At 45.3% G+C, this 15,070-nt stretch overlaps 1 protein-coding gene across 1 annotated transcript; it reads right to left on the bottom strand.

Moving 5' to 3' along the window:
* Positions 1-13,322: 13,322 nt before the first annotated feature.
* LOC145957273 (uncharacterized) lies at positions 13,323-13,817 on the bottom strand. The gene has a single exon (XM_083073498.1). It carries the CDS (start codon positions 13,815-13,817, stop codon positions 13,323-13,325), a length of 495 nt encoding a protein of 164 aa, XP_082929624.1.
* Positions 13,818-15,070: the final 1,253 nt, after the last annotated feature.

The following is a 15,070-nucleotide window of genomic DNA, read 5'->3' as shown; positions in this document are numbered from 1 at the left end:
TACCGAGGTTGTCAGAAACACCGAGGTATGCACGAGCCTGGAGAGGCGACGACTAATACTCAGCTACCCCGTTGTCAGAAACACGGAGGTATGCAGCTACCGAGGTTGTCAGAAACACCGAGGTATGCACGAGCCTGGAGAGGCGATGACCAATACTCAGCTACCGACGTCGTCAGAAACACGGAGGTATGCAGCTGCCAACGTTGTCAGAAACACAGAGGCATTGTAGACCCCTAAAATTGTCCGGGTCAGAAATAAAACTCGAAAACTCTCGAAGATCAAAGGAAAGTCAGCCGGAAGGACTCCTGGAAGACCCTGGAAGACCCTAGGATGGCAATCTATAGGTTTAGAGGTCTTAGAGTAGCAAAAAATAAGAAAGTGGAGGGAATGAAGCCCAATACGGCCTCCCAGAAGTTCAATACGGCCGTATTGAAGTTTCTGAACTTCAATACGGCTGCATTGAACTCAATGCGGCTGCACTGAACTTCAATACGGCCGTATTGAGGTTTTTGAACTCAATACGGCTGCACTGAACTTCAATACGGCCGTATTGAGGTTTTTGAACTTCAATACGGCCGTATTGAATTCAATACGGCCGTATTGTAGTTCAAAACTTCAATACGGACCGTATTGATCCTCATAAACCGTATTGAGCCTCATCCCTATAAATATGACCTCAATGGGACGTCATTTCACACTTTTACACTGAGTTTTGACTCCCTCCTTGAGTATTCTGGGGTTTTTGAGCAGTGTTCTGCCCTAGAAATCTCTCTGGGAGTCGATCCGACGAAGTTCTGGAATTCCGAGCATTTAGCTTGGAGATTCGAACTTAGTCGAAGGGAAATCCTCCGGATTTCCATAGTTAAAATTTTCTAGGAGGGAGCGAGCGGGCTTGTAGAGCGAGGGAACGCCAAAAACTTCCCAGTTTTACTTGATATATAAAAAGCACGCTTCAAAGGTTTCTTCTTAAGACCTTCCTTTTACTGCTTTCTGTGTGTATATTTAACTGTCATCATGTAGATAGTTAATTTATAATTGCTTAGAATAAATAGGGGTAATTTAGTAATTTCGCACTATTATTTTTAAATAATCTGTCATAGGGAACCCGAAAGGGGCGCTGTGGGGTGCTAACACCTTCCCCACACGTAACCGACTCCCTTACCCGACTCTGGTTGTAATGGCCGAAGTCGATTTTTGAATTGATTGCCTTAAATCTCTTTTTCCAATGTTTTGAGTAAAACATTGGTGGCGACTCCACGAACCCTTCCTTTTTATGAAAACCACTAATCCATGGAGGGTCCCGCTTGGGATTAATATGGATTGGTGAGCATTTTAATAAAATTGCTCGTTTGACAAGGTCTCAGTTTGAGAATAAGTCATTCTAGCAATCCATATTTTTAAACAAATAAAAGAGTCCAACCATCCTTCGCGAATGCCGAAAGCCCGTTTCGGGCCGGTGGCGACAGATGGCGACTCCGCTGGGGAAGCCTCGAGAGTCAGTCCCATTTAGTGACAGATTATTTTTAACAAATAATAGTTAAAATTACTTCATTACCCCTTGCTTGTATAATAACACGTTTTACCTATTTGGCTTTAAATAACTGTTGTATGTTTAAATTTTTGCAATTGTTTGAAATAAAAACTGCACACAAACCTTTGCACACAACAGTTCCCTCTATACCCGGGGGCATGAGTGGTAAGCCATAGGGAGTGGATGTTAGTACGGCCGGTTGTCGAATGGGTCTATAGGTGCCCGTAGATCGTTGTCGGAAAGCATCACTCAAGGTGATAACCATGAACTCGAGTCCGACAGTGCGTTGGAGCTTTCCATCGGCTTACGACGAGAGGAATTGGGTCCCTATAATGGGGGCACCTTGGGGGCCTCAGACCGGTGAGAACAGTTAGAACCACCTTGAATATGCACCTTTCTGCAGGAAACCCCTACCTCGTGATTCGCTCGTGACTGTTCGTGGATGAGTGAATTGTTTGTGTAAATGCTTATGTGTAATTGTTTGTGCATTAATAAATAACCTCGTGATAAGGTCTAAAGAATAATCCCCATGCATGAAAAAACCATGACATGAGAGGAAAAACCATGTGTGAAAATATAATAAAAGTGAGGAGCATGTGCATCATTACCAATAAGATATCATGCATCCTCATAAACCATGCATTCTAGGTTCACCAATACCTCTTGACATGAGTAAAAGAGACCCATAATTATCGAGATTCTCCGTTAAGGAGAGATCATAAGTCAAGGAGGGTGGTAACATTCCATTTTAAAAAGGCAGCGCCTTAAAAATGGAGGGTTATCAAGCTCATGTCAAGAGCGTATTCATTCCATAAATTAATTAAATTAAATATTCATTTTTAGAAAGTGGCTGGTCATCTCTCTATCCTCACACGCGCACAGAAAATCAAGAAGATGGAAGCGCTGAAGGACCAAAATAAGAAGCTTACAGCCGAGCTCTCACAGCTCAAAGAACAAATGGTGCAAATGATGGAACTCATGCGTCACCATAATGTACATGGGTCTCACCACAGTGACCATGAGTCCCATCATCATGAGGAAGAGGAGGTGCATGAAGAAGAGCCTCCGCACGCCATACCTATTGGGGCTAGAATTATGATTAAAGAGCCCGAAGTTTCAAAGGAACAATTCCACGCCCTAGAGGATCGGCTAAGGGCTATGGAGGGGCATGATTTCGATATTAAAGACGCCGCCGACATGTGCTTAGTGAGGGACATCCAATTCCCTCCCAAATTTAAAGTGCCAAATTTCCCAAAATATGTGGGATCGACTTGCCCCAAAAGTCATCTCACCATGTATTGCCGAAAAATGGCTGCATATGCTACCAATGAAAAGCTCTTAATTCATTGCTTCCAAGAGAGCTTGGCTGATACCGCGCTCAACTGGTATATGCAGCTAGATGGAAATCTAGTACACACATGGAGGCAGTTGGCCGACGCCTTTCTCAAGCGCTATAAATACAACATCGACCTAACACCCGATAGGTCAGATCTTCAAGCCTTGAGTAAGAAAAATGATGAATCTTTCAAGGCGTACGCCCAACGATGGAGGGAGTTGGCGGCACAGATAGAGCCCCCGCTGTCGGATAAGGAGACGGTGTCCTTATTCATAAACTCGTTGACCGGTCCCTATTATGACAAGATGATAGGGAACACGACAACACTCTTCTCGGACATCATTACCATTGGGGAGAGAGTGGAACAAGGACTCAAAAGTGGGAAGCTGGCTAAGCCTTCCCAACCATATGAAGCTAAGAAGGCCTTCGGGAAGAAGAAAGAAGGAGGAGTCAACGCTGTAACCATTTCTCCATCTTCTTCCACTTCGAAGTCAGGCAAATCGCAATACAACTCTGTGAAGAAGTTTGACAAACTTCCGACCACTTATAGCGATCTCCTGCCGAAGCTAGTAGAAGCCCAACTTCTAGCTTATGTTCCACCGAGAAAGATCGACCCACCTTACCCCGATTGGTACAAACCACAAGACAAATGTCTATACCATTCGGGAGCGCCGGGGCATTCAACGGAGAACTGCCTAGCTCTCAAGCACAAGGTCCAAAGCCTTATTGACGCTGGTTGGGTCACTTTCGATTCGACAGCGCCCGACGTGAGCAAGAACCCTCTGCCAAAGCAGGAGTAGAGAGAAGGGCAAGCCACGATAGGGCCCCTCCTTAATTTTCTTTTAGGGACTCATGATCAGTACCCGAGATCATGAGAACCTTTTCATGTAAATAAGGGTTTTTGTACAGTTTTAATACATATCAATAAAGAGGCATTTTTTCACATATCATTCTCTCTTTTGTTCTTTTCTCTCTTTCCTCGTTAACATTAATAATTCTAAACCTAAACAGAACCAATAAAATAATTATGTCTGTAATTGTTCGCTCTGACCAGGATCCGAAAGTGAATGGGTTGAGTTGGAGAGTGATGAGGAAACCATCTCTCCGGATCTGCAAAGACTGCTAGAACGAGAAGCTCGCCTACTCCAACTCCTCAAGAGAAATTGGAGACTGTGAATTTGGGGCATGGCCGAGAGATATAAGAGGTCAACATTGGGACCCATATCAGTGATGAAATAAGGACACATGTTTCCGCTATGATTATAATAAAATCATTCTTCATTGCTTCTTTTCTTGCTTATAATAAAATTCTAAACCACATTATTTTTAACCCTGTTTGAATAAACATGAATGAGGTTAAAATCATCTTAATAATAATAAACCCACATCATTTTTATGTGGAGGTGTGTGTGACAACTTGGAGCACCTTCCCTTGGCCTTGACAAGTGCCATCATGGGTAAAAAGAAATCTTTCAAAATAAAAGAAGCTCGGCAGGAAACTCAAAAAGGGGACTGCGCAAAAATAAGAGCAAAAGACCCGCTAGGAATCCCACGAAAGGGTGACCTAGGCAAAAGTTAGGGTTACAAAAATAAACAAAAACAAAGGTCCGCTAAAACGCCACAAAAGGGTGTTTTAGGCAAAAATAAGGACAATCAAAAAACAAAAATAAATCCATGATGGTACCATGAACCGAATTCAAAAAGAAAGGTTCAAGGGAAGTTATCTAAGTTGTCAAATCACAACGTCAATAAACAAAGATTTTCTTAACTTCATAAGTGTTTAATCAAACAAAGCCTAAACACATAAGCCTACCTTGGCCATCCATTCTTACAAAAACCATTTTTGAAAAATAAATCCCCTCTAAAACACAAACTTCAGAACAAAAAATATCTTTCCTTTCTTTTCTCTCTTGTCCCAAATAATTTTAGAATAATCTAGTGGAAGCATGGAGAAATAAATCATCACTGATAATGGATCTAATCTGAACAACAAAATGGTGGAAGAACTGTGCCAAGAATTCGAGATCCAACACCATAATTCTTCCCCATATCGGCCAAAGATGAATGGGGCAGTCGAGGCAACCAATAAGAACACCAAGAAAATAGGGCAAATGATGGTTGCCTCATTTAAAGACTGGCACGAGATGTTACCCTTCGCTCTTCATGGTTATAGGACTTCAGTACGCACATCTACAGGAGCTACTCCATTCTCCCTCGTCTATGGGATGAAGGCAGTTCTACCCGTCGAAGTCGAAATACCTTCCCTAAGGGTAATCATGGAAGCAAAACTTTCCGAAGCAGAATGGATTCAAGGCCGGTATGACCAGTTGAACCTCATTGAAGAAAAACGGCTGAACGCCATATGCCATGGTCAAGCCTATCAGAAGAAGATCAAAAAAGGCTTTTGACAAGAAAGTCCACCCTCGAGTCTACCATGAGGGAGAGTTGGTAATGAAGAAATTGCTACCAACTCAAAAGGACAAAATCGGAAAGTATGCCCCAAATCACGGAGGACCATACGTGGAAAAACGAGCCTTCTCAGGAGGAGCATTGATCCTCACAGACATGGATGGAGAAGAACTTCGATACCCAGTCAACACTGACGTGGTAAAGAAGTACTATGCTTGAAGATGTTGCTTGCATAGGCCCGCTAGGATGAAAACCCAAGAAGGGCGTCCTAGGCAAAAGTTAGGGCAAAATAAAAAGCCCGCCAGTACAAGGGTACTAGGCAAAATAAAGGCAAAATTATCCCCGCTAGGACACGTCCTAGGCAAAAGTTAGGGGCAAAAGAATAAGATGTATAAAATAAGCAAGCAACGGTCACTTGAATCGAAAACCGAAAGGCAGTTCAAGTGATTATCTTCTAGAAGCGAGCGTCTTGCAGCATCTACACTCCTGGCTCAGGCATCTCACCCGAAGCGATTAAGGGAACGGGAAGAGCGACAATTACAGATATAATTGTTTAAGCCAAAAATGTATATAGCCTACCCTGGCCAGCCATTCTTCAGAAATTCCTTCTGTATATCTTTCTGTAAAAACACTTGTGAATATTAATAAAATATCTATTCATTTCTTTCCTCTCTTGACCATGTGATTATGCCTCTAAATTGGTATTTCTAAAAAATTGTATGAAATTCTTTAATAATCGGTCAATAAAGAAAATTGGAGGGGTTCCTATAAAATCCATAATCTTCTGCATAAAAGGCTCACAAAAATCCTCCCTCGCGTCGATGACAGAAACTCCTCCAAAGAAGAAGAGGATAGGGAGAGCCATTCACTTTTCTAAATAAAAGAACAAAAATAAAAACTTGCATCGCGTGCATCACACACATTAGTTGCACATTTAAAGACCTTACCATGAGGCAATTACATAAAATAGAAAATAGGAAAAATTGCTTGTGTATGACAGCAGCAAACAAAAATGAAGAAATTCAGAAAATCAACAGCATCATACAGAATAATTGAGCCTGGAGAGGCTCGCCGAAATAATACTCTCAGAATAATTGAGCCTGGAGAGGCTCGCCGAAATAATACTCTCTCAGAATAATTGAGCCTGGAGAGGCTCGCCGAAATAATTCTCTCTCAGAATAATTGAGCCTGGAGAGGCTCGCCAAAATAATACTCCTCAGAGACATTTCTGTACAGAAAAAGCCAAAACCAACAAAAAGGCAAAAATACAGAAAAAGCCAAAATCAACAAAAAAAATACAGAAAAAGCCGAAACCAGCAAAAAAGGCAAAAAACACAGAAAAAGCCAACAAAAAGGCAAAATACAGAAAATCCAACAAAACTGAGCCTGGAGAGGCTTGCCAAAATAATACCCACCAAAGGACATCTCAGCTTGCATTCTTAGGCTGAACAAGAAAAGCAACTCATCGTACAGAATAATTGAGCCTGGAGAGGCTCGCCGAAATAATACTCTCTCAGAATAACTGAGCCTGGAGAGGCTCGCCTAAATAATACTCTATCAGAATAATTGAGTCTGGAGAGGCTCGCCGAAATAATACTCCCCAGAGATATCTCAGCTTCCACTCACGGGCCAAATTCCCCAGTGAAAGCTATCAAAGCAAGATCGACAAAATTCCCAATGGAAGCACGATCACCCAAGCAGTATATCTAGTCAAAGGACTTAGACTTCCTCAGTGGAAGGTAGCTTTCCAACTCAAGCGATGAGTGAAGCTAAGCCTGAAGAGGCTTTCTAAATAATACTCTGGGATATATAAACTTTAAATCCCCACTCGCCTACTCAGAGGCATTCCTACAAAAAGCAAAAATCCAAAAGATCAATAACAATTCCCCAAGCGGAATCTGGCTTTTCAGCCAAACATCAAGCGTCAAGATGATCTGCCTAACAGAAGAGGCTAATCAAAATCAATGACAAAATCCCCAGAGGATAATAGCCTACACAGAGGCAACAAAACCAGGAAAACAAAAAGAGTCGCCCGAATAATGACAACCGGGATACTCCACCTACGTCAAAAGGACGTCAGCCAAACATAAGGCATCGCTCAACTCAGAGAGAGAGCATCTGTGTCTACACCCCAAGGAGTCAGAAATTCCCCATGGGTACCAACAATGCAATGCAAGTTGGGGCACAGGAACCTATGAATGACTGCACATCCCCTAGACGGATCCCTGCGTTATCCAGCCCTCAGTGGCACAAAATCAGAAAAACCGTCGAAGCAGCATCGTGGACTGTGGAGACAAAAAAATCATCTCAAATCCCTGGAAAGGGTAAACTTACATTGCCGAAGTGATCAGAAGACACGGACGCAGACCCTGGAGAGGGCAAACTCAACTGCCGAATGTTAAGACGCAGACCCTGGAGAGGGTAAACTCAACTGCCAAATGTTAAGACGCAGACCCTGGAGAGGGTAAACTCAACTGCCGAATGTTAAGACGCAGACCCTGGAGAGGGTAAACTCAACTGCCGAATGTTAAGACGCAGACCCTGGAGAGGGTAAACTCAACTGCCGAATGTTAAGACGCAGACCCTAGAGAGGGTAAACTCACACTGCCGAATGTTAAGAGGCGGGGCCTGGAGAGGCGATACTCAACTGCCGAATGTTAAGAGGCAGGACCTGGAGAGGCGGTACTCAACTGCTGAATGTTAAGAGGCAGGGCCTGGAGAGGCGATACTCAACTACCTCATGTTAAGAGGCAGGGCCTGGAGAGGCGGTACTCAACCATCAGCGTCGTCAAAGGCACGTTGGTGTTCAACTTCCGGCTCGGGCGTCGAGTGAAGTTGACCCTGGAGAGGGTAAACTTAGCTGCCTAGGTCGTCAGAAACAACCGAAGCAGAGCCTGGAGAGGCGGTACTCAATCATCAGTGATGTTAACACTGGTGTCTAGCTTCCGGCTCGGGCGTCGAGTGAGGCTAGGCCTGGAGAGGCGGTACTCAACCATCAGCGTCGTCAGAGGCACGTTGGTGTTCAACATCCAGCTCGGGCGTCGAGTGAAGTTGACCCTGGAGAGGGTAAACTTAGCTGCCTAGGTCGTCAGAAACAACCGAAGCAGAGCCTGGAGAGGCAGTACTCAATCATCGGTGATGTTAACACTGGTGTCTAACTTCCGGCTCGGGCGTCGAGTGAGGCTAGGCCTGGAGAGGCGATACTTAACCATCAGCGTTGTTAGAGGCACGTTGGTGTTCAACTTCCAGCTCGGGCGTCGAGTGAAGTTGACCCTGGAGAGGGTAAACTTAGCTGCCTAGGTCGTCAGAAACAACCGAAGCAGAGCCTGGAGAGGCGGTACTCAATCATCAGTGATGTTAACACTGGTGTCTAGCTTCCGGCTCGGGCGTCGAGTGAGGCTAGGCCTGGAGAGGCGGTACTCAACCATCAGCGTCGTCAGAGGCACGTTGGTGTTCAACTTCCAGCTCGGGCGTCGAGTGAAGTTGACCCTGGAGAGGGTAAACTTAGCTGCCTAGGTCGTCAGAAACAACCGAAGCAGAGCCTGGAGAGGCAGTACTCAATCATCGGTGATGTTAACACTGGTGTCTAGCTTCCGGCTCGGGCGTCGAGTGAGGCTAGGCCTGGAGAGGCGGTACTCAACCATCAGCGTCGTCAGAGGCACGTTGGTGTTCAACTTCCGGCTCGGGCGTCGAGTGAAGTTGACCCTGGAGAGGGTAAACTTAGCTACCGAGGTTGTCAGAAGCGCCGAGGTATGCAACAACCTGGAGAGGCTACTCAACAATTTTCCACCGGAAGACGCTACAAGTCAGAAGGTTGGCACATCACCCGGACAATTGGGTCAACTCCTTTACTTGTCAGCCGGTACACCAAAAGGCCGTCCGACTAAGTAAAGGGGGGGGCAGCTGTAGACCCCTAAAATTGTCCGGGTCGGAAATAAAACTCGAAGACTCTCGAAGATCAAAGGAAAGTCAGCCGGAAGGACTCCTGGAAGACCCTGGAAGACCCTAGGATGGCAATCTATAGGTTTAGAGGTCTTAGAGTAGCAAAAAATAAGAAAGTGGAGGGAATGAAGCCCAATACGGCCTCCCAGAAGTTCAATACGGCCATATTGAAGTTTCTGAACTTCAATACGGCTGCATTGAACTCAATGCGGCTGCACTGAACTTCAATACGGCCGTATTGAGGTTTTTGAACTCAATACGGCTGCACTGAACTTCAATACGGCCGTATTGAGGTTTTTGAACTTCAATACGGCCGTATTGAATTCAATACGGCCGTATTGTAGTTCAAAACTTCAATACGGACCGTATTGATCCTCATAAACCGTATTGAGCCTCATCCCTATAAATATGACGTCAATGGGACGTCATTTCACACTTTTACACTGAGTTTTGACTCCCTCCTTGAGTATTCTGGGGTTTTTGAGCAGTGTTCTGCCCTAGAAATCTCTCTGGGAGTCGATCCGACGAAGTTCTGGAATTCTGAGCATTTAGCTTGGAGATTCGAACTTAGTCGAAGGGAAATCCTCCGGATTTCCATAGTTAAAATTTTCTAGGAGGGAGCGAGCGGGCTTGTAGAGCGAGGGAACGCCAAAAAGCTTCCCAGTTTTACTTGATATATAAAAAGCACGCTTCAAAGGTTTCTTCTTAAGACCTTCCTTTTACTGCTTTCTGTGTGTATATTTAACTGTCATCATGTAGATAGTTAATTTATAATTGCTTAGAATAAATAGGGGTAATTTAGTAATTTCGCACTATTATTTTTAAATAATCTATCATAGGGAACCCGAAAGGGGCGCTGTGGGGTGCTAACACCTTCCCCACACGTAACCGACTCCCTTACCCGACTCTGGTTGTAATGGCCGAAGTCGATTTTTGAATCGATTGCCTTAAATCTCTTTTTCCAATGTTTTGAGTAAAACATTGGTGGCGACTCCACGAACCCTTCCTTTTTATGAAAACCACTAATCCATGGAGGGTCCCGCTTGGGATTAATATGGATTGGTGAGCCTTTTAATAAAATTGCTCGTTTGACAAGGTCTCAGTTTGAGAATAAGTCATTCTAGCAATCCATATTTTTAAACAAATAAAAGAGTCCAACCATCCTTCGCGAATGCCGAAAGCCCGTTTCGGGCCGGTGGCGACAGGCATGCAGACCCTGGAGAGGGCAAACTCACGCTACCGAGGTTGTCAGAAACACCGAGGTATGCACGAGCCTGGAGAGGCGATGACTAATACTCAACCTGGAGAGGCCACTCAACAATTTTCCCACTGGAAGACACTACAAGTCGAAAGGATGGCTTACTCCCCGGACAATTGGGTCAACTCCTTTACTTGTCAACCGGTACACCAAAAAGCCGTTCGACTAAGTAAAGGGGGGGCAGCTGTAGACCCCTAAAATTGTTCGGGTCAGAAATAAAGCTCAAAGACTCTTAAAGACCGAAGGAAAGTCAGCCAGAAGGACCCCTGGAAGACCCTAGGATGATTCTTTGTAGGTCTAGATGTCTTAGAGTAGCTTAGAATAAGGGTGTGCGAGGATTGGAGCTCAATACACCTTCCCAGAGGTTCAGTACGACCGTACTGAGCCATTTGAACTGCAATACGGCCGTAGTGAACTCAATACGGCCGTACTGAAGTTTTTGAACTTCAGTACGGCCGTACCAAATTCAATACGGCCGTACTGTAGTTCAAAAAACTTCAGTACGGGCCGTACCAAATTCAATACGGCCGTACTGTAGTTCAAAAACCCAGTACGGGCCGTATTGACCTCCCAGGCCGTATTGCGCCTCAATCCTATAAATAGGACGTCATTTGCACGTCATTCCACTCTTTTTTCAGACTTCTGGACCTTCGTGCTGAGTATTCTTGGGTTTTTGAGCTATTCTCTGCCCTAGAGGTCTCTCCGAGAGCCAATCCGACGAAGTTCTTGAGTCATGAGCCATTAGCTTGAGACTCGAACAAGTCGAAGGGAAATCTCTTTGATTTCCATAGTAAAAAATTATCTTTAGGGAAAGGAGCGAGCGGACGTGTAGTGGGAAGGAGCGCCAAAAAGCCTCCTAAACTTCGTTTTGAATATATAAAAGCACGCTTCAAAGGTTTCTTTCCAAATCCCTTCTTTTACCGCTTTTATTGCTTTTTGATGGCTGCATTACATGTTTAGAATTTTCATAATGTAAATATTTTACTAATAATTGTTTCTAATAAATAGGGGTAATTTAGTAACTTTACACTATTATTCATGAAATAATCCGTCATAGGGAACCCGAAAGGGGCGTTGTGGGGTGCTAACACCTTCCTCGCACGTAACCGACTCCCTTACCCGACTCTGGTTGTAATGGCCAAAGTTGATTTGCGAAAATCAATTGCCTTATATCTTTTTCCAATGTTTTGAGTAAAACATTGGTGGCGACTCCAAGAACCCTTCTTTTTGCGAAAACCACTAATCCATGGAGGGTCCCGCTTGGGATTAACATGGATTGGTGAATCATTTAATAAAATTGTTAGTTCGATGAGGTCTCAGTTTGAGAATAAGTCGTTCTAACAATCCACCATTTTTCAAACTTAAAAAGAGTCCGACCATCGTCGCGAATGCCAATGTCCGTTTCGGCGGGTGGCGACAGTGACTTTTCGCGTACGCCTATTTGTCATGACGCCATGTGTCATAACCGTCACCTCGTTCCCACAACGCGTGGGCGGCGCGGTGACAAGATTGTATTTTTATTTGTTTGATGACGTGGCCTCTTTTGGTCGATGTGGTGTTCCGATGTCCATGTTTCATGGTCGGGCTGAGAAGCTCAGCAATAATGAGCTTACTGCTTGGTTAGGCTGGTAAACCTTTGACCAAGTCAGCAGATTGGTAAGGGACAAGTCGGCAACTCGGCTGGCTAGTACACTTGCCCCCCAAGCACCGAGTGATGTAAGAGCAAAGGGGCTTCTGAGGAATTCCCAAATTTGTTGTTCGAAGGGTTAAATTCGACCTTGTTAAGTAGATGTGATCTCAAGGTTCGGACTCAACCTTGGCATATCAAGGTTCGAACTCGACCTTGGTTAAGAAAATGTGATCTCAAGGTTCAGACTCGACCTTGGCATATCAAGGTTCGAACTCGACCTTGGTTAAGAAAATGTGATCTCAAGGTTCGGACTCGACCTTAGCATATCAAGGTTCGAACTCGACCTTGGTTAAGAAAATGTGATCTCAAGGTTCGGACTCGACCTTGGCATATCAAGGTTCGAACTCGACCTTGGTTAAGAAAATGTGATCTCAAGGTTCAGACTCGACCTTGGCATATCAAGGTTCGAACTCGACCTTGGTTAAGAAAATGTGATCTCAAGGTTCGAACTCGACCTTGGCATCAAGGTTTGGATTTGACCTTGGTTAAGAAAATGTGATCTCAAGGTTCGGACTCAACCTTGGGATATCAAGGTTCGAACTCGACCTTGGCCTCAAGGTTCGGATTCGACCTTGGTTAAGAAAATGTGATCTCAAGGTTCAGACTTGACCTTGGCATATCAAGGTTCAGACTCGACCTTGGCATATCAAGGTTCAAACTCGACCTTGGTTAAGAAAATGTGATCTCAAGGTTCGAACTCGACCTTGGCATCAAGGTTCGGATTCGACCTTGGCAACATAATTTGTATTTGAAGGTTCGAACCTGGCTTTAACATCAAGGTTCGAACTTGACCTTGGCAAGTCGTCATGGTTAATGTGCCAATACCGAAAATGTATGGGAATGGAGTTGCTTTGTTGAGTTATTTCTGAGGTGTGCCTCGTTAAAACCTTCCTTAGCCCAAAACCCTTTTCTTTAGTGGGAAAAAAGGCTGAGGAGGAAAAAGAGTACATCACTTGAATTTACAAGTTAAGAGAAATAAAATTTGAGGTGGGTGGAATTTCAAGTTCCAAATTTTCCTTTGGAGGGGTCTGTTCTTGCTTCTCCCCGTAATCGCCAAACAAGGTCGCCAACTGTAAATGTTTGTGGCCTGACCTTGGTCTTGCTTTCCTTGTGGTTTGTCGCGAATTTCCTTGCGGAACTTGGCATGCTCCTCCATCTAGATGAACCCAGTAGTGCGAGCTCGGAGCTCGTCCATGTCGGGAGGAGGTCCTCGGCAAAGGCTGTCGACGAAAGGTCCTGGCTTCAACGCCATGAGCATGGAGTGGAGTGCGACCTCGGGGTTTAAGTTGCGGATTTTGACGGAGACGCCAGCGAAGCGCTCTATGAATGTCCTTAATGGTTCTTCGTCGCCCTGTTTGAGGATGGCCAAGGCGGCGGATGTGATGTGATGAGGTCGGCTCGTTGCGTATTGCACCGTGAATCGCCTCACCAAAGTGTCGAAGCTATCGACTGATCCCACTGGCAATTGGGTATACCAGGCGAGTGCCGATCCCTTGAGCGAGGTTGGAAAAACCCTACACAGAATAACATCTTCATTAGTGTATAGGTTTACGTGTGTGACGTATAAGTGAATGTGTTCATCTGGATTCGTGGTGCCGTCATAACGGTCGATGTGGAGGGGCTTCCAGTCGAAAGGCTGAGGTGTCTCCATGATGCCGTCCACAAAGGGATGGCGGCAAATGGTCGTTCGATTTCTAGGAGCTTGAGCCGAAGCGTTGTTGACTTTATGGGCTGACCTGTTCGTTGGCGCGTGAGACCGATGTGTGGCAGGTCGGGGAGTCGGTGCCCTAGGCGCGGTTGGGGGTTGAGAGACCGAGTGTCCCTCCTCTTTGTGTTGACTACTCGGTTGAGGGGGCTGATCAGAAAGGCGCTAAGGAAGCTAGGTGCGGATACGTTCGTTCTTGGTGCGCAGCACTGCTTGGTCAGCCTCATTCGCAGTACGCAGCGCCGCTAGGTCAGTTTCATGCTTAGCACGGATGTTTTGCAGATCGACGGTGTGTTGTTGCCTCATCTGCTCGACTTGTTCGATCAGCCTTCTCAATGCGGCTCTGTTGTCCATGCTTGTCGTGCGATCTGCGTCATCTGTTGCGCATCTACTATGGCTTTGGGTGAATACCATAAGCGTGGCCAATAAGAGCTGTCTTGATTGGTCCCACGGTGGGCGCCAAATGTTCTTACCGGAGATCAATCGTAGGGGACGATCTGTTGGGTAAGATCGGTGAGCCTCCTTCGCTGGTACGCTTGCTGCTCCAAGATGGGGGTGGTACCTGCAAAAGAGACTCCGATGCTAAAGTTAGTGTTCGTGGGTGTATGAGTCTCGTATAAGTAATGCACGTACCTTGGTGTGTATTAGGGTTTTGTTGGGCCTTGGGCCCGAGATCAGTTTATGACATAATTGGATAGCGAGCCGATGTCGCCTAGTGCGTGTCCGAGGTCACTCCGCACTGTGATGCCGAGCTCGAGCTCGGCATAGCGGTACGGATAGTACAGTTGGGTTTCTTCACGATTTTCATGGATTAATGGTTAAGACTTGATTTTATTGCTTAATATGTTGTTTTTGGATAGTGTTCATGCTTTGTAGTGGTTTGAAATCATGTAATTTGGATTGGGGTTCATGTTGGGAAGGAATTTTCGACGCTTTTGGAGGTTTATGGTTAAACATGCGCCAGGTGCAATTCTTGGCACCGAGCGTGCATTCATCAAGGACCACCATTGTCAAATCATGCCGGGCGCGAGGCTCGTTGAGCCAGGCACGACTTGAAGTGGGAAGTCTCTAGATGGACCACGCTGGGCGTGAAGGGAACCATGCCAGGCATGCTAGCAGACGTGGGCCTTGTGTTTCTGGCTACTGATATGGCGCCCGGTGTAATCTTAGCACGCCGAGCATGGAAACCTATTGGGAGT

Source organism: Cajanus cajan, chromosome 4 (assembly GCF_000230855.2).
Source record: "Cajanus cajan strain Asha chromosome 4, NIPB_CcT2T_4, whole genome shotgun sequence".
NCBI lineage: Eukaryota > Viridiplantae > Streptophyta > Magnoliopsida > Fabales > Fabaceae > Cajanus > Cajanus cajan.
This window is presented reverse-complemented; position numbering and strand designations above follow the sequence as displayed.